This window comes from Mandrillus leucophaeus, unplaced genomic scaffold, assembly GCF_000951045.1.
Source record: "Mandrillus leucophaeus isolate KB7577 unplaced genomic scaffold, Mleu.le_1.0 Scaffold43, whole genome shotgun sequence".
Taxonomy (NCBI): Eukaryota; Metazoa; Chordata; class Mammalia; order Primates; family Cercopithecidae; genus Mandrillus; species Mandrillus leucophaeus.
The window spans coordinates 2,324,116-2,332,207 of record NW_012104587.1 but is presented as its reverse complement, the minus strand read 5'-3'; the positions used below and the strand labels follow the sequence as shown (position 1 = coordinate 2,332,207).

Here is an 8,092-nt window from a genome sequence, read left to right as displayed (position 1 = left end):
TTTTTTTGCCTGAACCATTATAATATTTTAAATTATTTTTTGTCATTGTAATAACTTCTGTTTTAAAATATGCAGCATGAGGCCGGGTGATGGCACATGCCTGTAATCCCAGCACTTTGGGAGGCCGAGGTGGGAGGATCCCTTGAGCCCAGGAGTTTGAGACCAGCCTGGGCAACAAGGCAAAACCCTATCTCTACTAAAAATATGTAAAAATTAGCCAGGCATGGTGGTGTGCACCTGTGCTCCCAACTATTTGGGAGGCTGAGGTGGGAAGATGACCTGAGCCTGGGGAGGTTGAGGCTGCAGTGAGCCATGATCATGCCACTGCACCCCAGCCTGAGCAACAGAGTGAGATCCTGTTTCAAAAAGGAAAAAAGAAAAAAAAAAAAAGGCAGCATGTTCTATGTGAGGGCTCCTCTCATTAGTACTGATATGGGGCAGGTGAGCTCTTTGGCGCTGCGCACCACCGGCTGCTCATTACTCAACATGGTCTTACCGATGTCTACACCATCTCCTTTTCCAACCTGCAGGCTCCCTCGGGGATGGGAACCCACCCAGTCTTCATGTCCTTTTCTGTTTGGGGAGATTCCTGTTTAAATTTCTTTTCGGGGATTCTTGAATCCCCAAACTCTAACCAAACAATTAATACTCTTTTTTTTCCCCCCTGGGAAACAATGGGATTCATAAATCGTGACCATTGTCCATTGTTCTGAAATAGGTTCTCAGTAAGAACTGCGTGCCTTCTATTTTGGAAAAGAAATTATATTTACTGCAACAAAAGAACATGATTTATCTGTAAAATTCTCTGCCACACATGCTACCCATTTGTAGTTTTAATGTTTCTGTGAAATAATAAGCAAACTGGCCCTTGACCCTCCTTCATAGGCATTGTAGAGTTGTGATTGGCTATTACCCACTGCTCAACATCTGTGCCCAGGGGAGGTCATCCAAGGATGAGTCCTCCCCATCCTTCATCCTTGATGGAATGTCTCTGGTAGGCCCACCGAGCTTGGTGGTGAGATATGGGCAGAGCCCTATGGATCTACCCCTGTGTGCAAGCAAGCCAGAGCCCCGACCCCATATGTTCACTGTGCTGAGGGCAGTTTAGCTCTGACGGTGGCTGAAGACTCCAGCAAAGGATGAGGGGCCAGAACCAGCCTCTGATGGGCTCTGTCTCTAGGTGTTCTAAAAGGTTGATTTCTTTGCTTATTAAAGGGTTTTATTTTTTATTTTTTATTTTGAGACGGAGTCTCGCTCTGTCACCCAGGCTGGAGTGCAGTGGCACTATCTCGGCTCACTGCAAGCTCTGCCTCCCGGGTTCACGCCATTCTCCTGTCTCAGCCTCCCGAGTAGCTGGGACTACAGTCACCCGCCCCACACCCGGCTAATTGTTTTTGTATTTTTAGTAGAGACGGGGTTTCACCGTGTTAGCCAGGATGGTCTCGATCTCCTGACCTCGTGATCTGCCCTCCTCGGCTTCCCAAAGTGCTGGGATTACAGGCGTGAGCCACCGTGCCTGGCTCATTAGAAGAGTTTAAAGGTTGGCCTGGACCAGAGAAGGTCGTTACCCCGATTCTGGTGAGAATCGGAACTCCCCCTCCCCCAGCACTTAGTGCAGGGTCTGATGCTGGGACGTGGATAATGTTGAATGGATGCGATCTTGAACCCTCTGAAGTTTTCTCAAACTCTGCTCCATGCTCCCCTAACAGGGTGAGAGCATTTACCGCACCCTCCCTACCTTCCCCTTCTCACATATGCACACTCACACTCACACGCAGTCTCACACTCACGCATCTATCCTCACACACATACTCGTTTAATGTGCACGCACACACCTTAGCATCAGGCTGAGCAGCCGGGGGGCATGACTGCCGGAGACTGACACCAATTCTCCATTAGGCCCAGGCCAGGTGTTGGGGAGTGTCTGTGGGTTGCCCTCCAGATCCCTCAGCCTCTGGCATGGACCCCAGGTGGGCAGCTCTGGTCACTTAACTGGTAGTGTTTCCCGAATGGTCAAACTGGGCTGGGAATCAGCCAGCTGGGCGTTCAGTCGTGGCCAAGTCACTCATGAGCCATGTGTCTTTGCACAAATTCTTTTGCATTTCTAGGCCTTGATTTTCCTCATCCATAAAATGGGGTTCATCATTGGATGGCTGTGTGGATTTATTGAGCCATCTTGTAAAACACGGAGTGGAGTGCTTGGCTTAGAGTGAGAGTTCAATAAATAACATTCCTAGAAATAATAAGGCAGAGACTCCAGCTCATGAAGAAACCTTTTAGGTTTGCACTTGGCAATTTGTATTGACAGAAGGGCAGGCCCATGGTGCCTGCAGGTCTGGGTCACAAGCTTGTGAAGTTGGACTGACATTGGACCTGGCAGAGCAGGGCTCAGGACATACGTTCTGCTGAGCTGATAGCTGGGGACTACTCAGCTGCACCTTCCTCACTGAGCCCTGCCCGGGTTCCATGATCTCATGCTGCCTCTAATAGCCCTGTTCTTGGTTTTGCAGCCGGAGCCTAAGCCTGGAGACCTGATTGAGATTTTTCGCCCTTTCTACAGACACTGGGCCATCTATGTTGGCGATGGATATGTGGTTCACCTGGCCCCTCCAAGTAAGAACACACAGGACCTCCACTGTGATGGGCCCCAGGGACTGGGAAGAGAGGGGATGGGGAACTGTGGGTAACAGGTGACCCCAACATTCTTCTTGCTTCCCAACTGGCAGCTGTCTCTGAGTGTTACAAGAAGTTTGATGTGGGGCAGTTTGGTGTGGGGCACTGGTTTTCAAGGTCTGCTCCTTGGAACCTCAGGGGGTTCTTTAGAGCAGGGGTCCCCAACCTCCAGGCCCTGGACTGGTACTGGTTAGGAACTGGGCTGCAGAGCAGGAGGTGAGTGGCGGGCAAGCGAGCGAAACTCATCTGTATTTACAGCTGCTCCCCATCGCTTGCATTACCGCCTGAGCTCCGCCTCCTGTCAGATCAGCAGCGGCATTAGATTCCCATAGGATCATGAACCCTACTATGAACTGCACATGCAAGGGATCTAGGTTGCACACTCCTTGTATTTATCTGTTTTCATACTGCTATAAAGAACTACCTGAGACTGGGTAATTTATAAAGAAAGGAGGTTTAATTGACTCACAATTCTGCATAGTTGGGGAGGCCTTGGGAAACTTACCATTATGGCAGAAGGTGAAGGGGAAGCAAGGCAGGTCTTATACGGTGTCGGGAGGCAGGGGAGTACCACACTTTTTTTTTTTTTAGATAGAGTTTCGCTCTTGTTGCCTAGGCTGGAGTGCAATGGCACAATCTCGGCTCACTGCAAACTCCACCTCCTGGGTTCAAGTGATTCTCCTGTCTCAGCCTCCCGAGTAGCTGGGATTACAGGCACCTGCCACCACACCCGACTAATTTTTCTATTTTTAGTAGAGATGGATTTTCATCATATTGGTCAGGCTGATCTTGAACTCTGGACCTCAGGAGATCCACCTGCCTCAGTCTCCCAAAGTGCTGGGATGACAGGCATGAGCCACCGCATCCGAAGTGCCACACTTTTAAACCATCAGATCTTGTGAGAACTCACTCATTATCATGAGAACAACATGAGGGAAATCTCGCTCATTATCATGAGAACAACATGAGGGAAATCTCGCTCATGATTCAATCACCTCCCACATAGTCCCTCCCCTGACATGTGGGGATTACAGTTCAACATGAGATTTGGGTGGGGATACAGAGCCAAACCATATCACTCCTTATGAGAATCTAATGCCTGATGATCTGTCACTGTCACACATCACCCCAGAAGGGACTGTCTAGTTGCAGGAAAACAAGCTCAGGGCTCCTACTGATTCTGCATTATGGTGAGTTGTATGATTATTTCGTTATATATTACAATGTAATAATAATAGAAATAAAGTGCACAATAAACGTCATGTGCTTGAATCATCCCCAAACCATCCCTCCCCCCTGCCTAGTCCATGGAAAAATTGTCTTCCACGAAACCTGTCCCTGATGCTAAAAAGGTTGGGGACCGCTGCTTTAGAGGGACCGAGGTGGTATCTGAGGAGGAAGCTCTGCTTTGATTTTTTTTATGCTGTGACTTTGTATGCAACACACTCAAAAAAAAATTTTTTTTTGACAGAGTCTCAGTCTGTTGCCCAGGCTGGAGTGCAGTGGTATGATCTCAGCTCACTGCAAGCTCTGCCTCCTGGGTTCACACCATTCTCCTGCCTCAGCCTCCTGAGTAGCTGGGACTACAGGTGCCTGGCACCACACCGGACTAATTTTTTGTATTTTTAGTAGAGATGGGGTTTCACTGTGTTAGGCAGGATGGTCTCGATCTCCTGACCTTGTGATCTACCCACCTTGGCCTCCCAAAGTGCTGGGATTACAGGCGTCAGCCACCACGCCCGGCCGCAACACACTCAACTCTTAAGCGTAAAGCTCCTGGGAAGAGTGCAGGTGTTTGGGCAGAGAGACTGGTTATGAATCCAGTTTCCATTCTTCAGCCTTGGTTTCCTTTTTTGCAAACTGAGGATATGAATACTTAACTTGGAGAACTCTCGTGAGAACTCCTCACCCTTCTCTTAAGCCTTTAACTTAAACTGGGGTATAACATAAATATTGTAAAATGTACAAGCATAGTAAAGTATACAGTCAGTGAATTTAAAAAAAAAAAAATCCATCTATGTAACAATGTCCCAGATCAACAACTAGAACATTCCCACTGTGCCACTTACCCTGAAAGGTTCTCTCGTGCTTCTACAATATCCCCTCTGCACCCCTCGCCCAGGCAACCATCATTCTAGCTTTTCCTGCCATAGATGAGGTTTGCCTGTTCTAGAACTTCATGGAAGAGGTATCACACGGCCTACACTCTTTTGTGTCTGGCTTCTGTTAGCAAACATCATGCCCATGTGAGTCATCCATGCTGCTGTGAGTAGCAGGAGATCTTTTTCACTGCTGTGTGTTTTCCATTATATGAATACGCCACAATTTAGCATCCATTTTTCTGACATCAGACTCATTGCAGGTTTTGACTGCTATGAATAGAACTGTTATAGACCCTCTTTTTTTTTTTTTTTTTTTTTCTGAGGCGGAGTCTTGCTCTGTGGCCCAGGCTGGAGTGCGGTGGCATGATCTTGGCTCACTGCAACCTCTGCCTCCTGGGTTTAAGCGAGTCTCCTGCCTCACGCTCTGGAGTAGGTGGGATTACAGGCGTGCGCCACCATGCCTAGCTAAGTTTTGTATTTTTAGTAGAGATGGTATTTCACCATGGTGGCCAGGCTGATCTCAAACTCCTGACCTTAAGTGATCTGCCCGCCTTGGCCTCCCAAAGTGCTGGGATTACAGGCGTGAGCCACCGTGCCTGGCCTTCTGGAATGTTTTATTTTTATCCTTATTTTTTTTTGAGACAGAGTCTCGCTCTGTTGCCTATGCTGGAGTGCAGTGGTACAATCTCAACTCACTGCAACCTATACCTCCTGGGTTCAAGCGATTCTCTTGCCTCAGCCTCCTGAGTAGCTGGGATTATGGGCACACACCTTCCCCCAAGGCCCACAGCCACGTGTCTGACCCTTCTACATGTTGCTTATCCTATGTGGATGGAGCCAAAGGCAGATACCCTGCTGGGGGCCAGCTCTGAGCCTCTGTGGCCCTTCCCAGAACCAATCTGTTTCCTCTTTGTGGATCTGCAGGTGAGGTTGCAGGAGCGGGTGCAGCCAGTGTCATGTCTGCCCTGACTGACAAGGCCGTCGTGAAGAAGGAATTGCTGTATGATGTGGCCGGGAGTGACAAGTACCAGGTCAACAACAAACATGATGACAAGTACTCACCGCTGCCCTATAGCAAAATCATCCAGCGGGCGGAGGAGCTGGTGGGGCAGGAGGTGCTCTACAAGCTGACCAGCGAGAACTGCGAGCACTTTGTGAACGAGCTGCGCTATGGAGTCGCCCGCAGTGACCAGGTGCGTCCTCTGCCCATGTCGCCTTCCCCAGGAACAAGACCATTCCCTCAGCTGACGGAGGCTGGGCATGGCTATGGAAGCGTGAACAAGACAAAGTAGCAGAGACAGAATTACTGCCCTTAAGGATGTCACAGTTGGAGTGGGGACAGGGTGGGGAAAGAGGCAAGTTGGCAGATCAGTGTAGTCGGGGCCGGGGTTGGGTGGCCAAGGAAGGGAGTCACAGACATGATATTCATTCCTGTTGCCAAGCCCTCCCTAGCCACGTGTCCCTGAGATGGCCCTCCCAGCCCTAAAGGCAGGTTTTAGGACCCACTACCTTACAGATTGGCAAACTGAGCTTAAGTAACTTGTCTACAGCCATTCGTTTCATCAAAAAAATCTTTGTTGAGTCTCCAGACCTGGTACCTGTCTTTTCCCGTGCAGATAATTCGCAGAGCTGGGATTTGGAGCCCAGGTCTGTGTGGCATAGCCGGATCATGCTTATAAACAGCACTGTCTTCAGCTTGGCTGAACCCTAAGGGTGAATCTGGGAGACACTAGGGGATGCAGTTTTGTTCATTTACTTGATTTTATTTTTGTCATTCCTCTCCTTTCAATCTCGTTTTCTCCTCCCATTTTCTTGCACTTCTTCCCCCTCCCTTGCAGCCACTTCCATCTTTTTTTTTTTTTTTTTTTTTTTTTGCATAGTTGAAAAGAACATTGGGAAGGTTCTTACATGGCTGTTGATACAAAAGGACATGTATTTTTTTCAGTGAATTATTAGGTTAAGATCCATCAGGCTGTTCACTTTTATTATTATTATTTTTGAGATCCAATTTCTTCTTCCCTGGTCAGTGTGGTGGTTAAGAGCATGGGCTCCTGGAGTCAGGCCAACGTGGGCTGGACCTGGTCTCTGCCTTTTGCCGGCTGTCTGACCTCAGGAGAGTTAGTCCAGCTCCCTACACTTTGGTAAAGTACGAATGATAATACTCATCTTGGAGGATTACCATGTGAATTAAATAAGAGCATGTTTATTCTTAGCACAGTGCTGACTCAAAAAATTCACTGAATACATTGTACTAGTAAAAATAGTCATAATTATCCTCTTTTTTTTTTTTTTTTTTTTGCTTGGTTCATCCAGTGCCTGGTCCACTGGCCTCTGTGGTTCACAGCGACTTGAATGGGAAGACATTGACTAACACCACCTGTAGGAATCACTCTTACTCTCTTCACACTGCTGATAACCAGCTGTGCTTACTACACCAACCCTCAAGTTTGTTAGGCGGCTCCTATACCTGTCTACAGTGAGATATTAGTTACCTTTAAACGGGTATCCTCTTACCTTTTTTTCAATCAGCTGGGTTATTAATGTTCAACAACTAGTTATATATGAATGTTAAAGGTGATCAACTTAGAAATTGAGTAGGTGGTACATAGCTAACTAGGTAAAGAAAGGGCAGTATTGCCAATGTTTGTGAAGACTGCAGTCTGTCGGTCATGGTCTGGCTTCAACTTCCCCGAGAGTTGATAAGAGCTTTCTTCTGGGGAATGAGTGGGCAGGGCCATGAGAAGTTCGTTAGTGCCCGAATATTGGCAGGTTTCAAAAGGTGATGCATTGAAATCAGGAGACCAGGGGATAGTGGCACTTACCACATCTATCTCTTGGGGATAACAGTCTTCAAAACATTTGTCTCTTGTTTTTCTTTTCTTAAAACAATTTTATTTTAGGCTGGTCACAGTGGCTCACGCCTGTAATCCCAGCACTTTGGGAGACTGAAGCAGGCAGACCACTTGAGGTCAGGAGTTTGAGACCAGCTTGGCCAACATGGTGAAACCCCGTCTCCACTAAAAATACAAAAGCTGGGCATGGTGGCTCACGCCTGTAATCCCAGCACTTTGGGAGGCCAAGGCGGGCAGATCATGAGGTCAGGAGATCGCGACCATCCTGGCTAACATGGTAAAACCCTGTCTCTACTAAAAATACAAAAACTTAGCCAGACATGGTGGTGGGTACCTGCGGTCCCAGCTACTCGGGAGGCTGAGGCAGGAGAATGGCGTGAACCCAGGAGGTGGAGCTTGTAGTGAGCCGAGATGGCACCACTGCACTCCTGTCTGGGCAATGGAGCGAGACTCTGTCTCAAAAAA

General features: G+C 48.1%; 1 protein-coding gene across 3 annotated transcripts in view; it reads left to right on the top strand.

Annotated features, from left to right (window-relative positions):
• PLA2G16 (phospholipase A2, group XVI) overlaps nt 1-8,092 on the top strand; it is a 36,338-nt gene that overhangs the window by 17,918 nt on the left and 10,328 nt on the right. For all 3 annotated transcript variants that reach the window (XM_011993439.1, XM_011993438.1, XM_011993437.1), the window contains 2 exons: nt 2,511-2,613; nt 5,700-5,968. In XM_011993439.1, the coding sequence (XP_011848829.1) occupies nt 2,511-2,613; nt 5,700-5,968 (372 nt within the window). The remainder of the gene's footprint in view (nt 1-2,510; nt 2,614-5,699; nt 5,969-8,092) is intronic.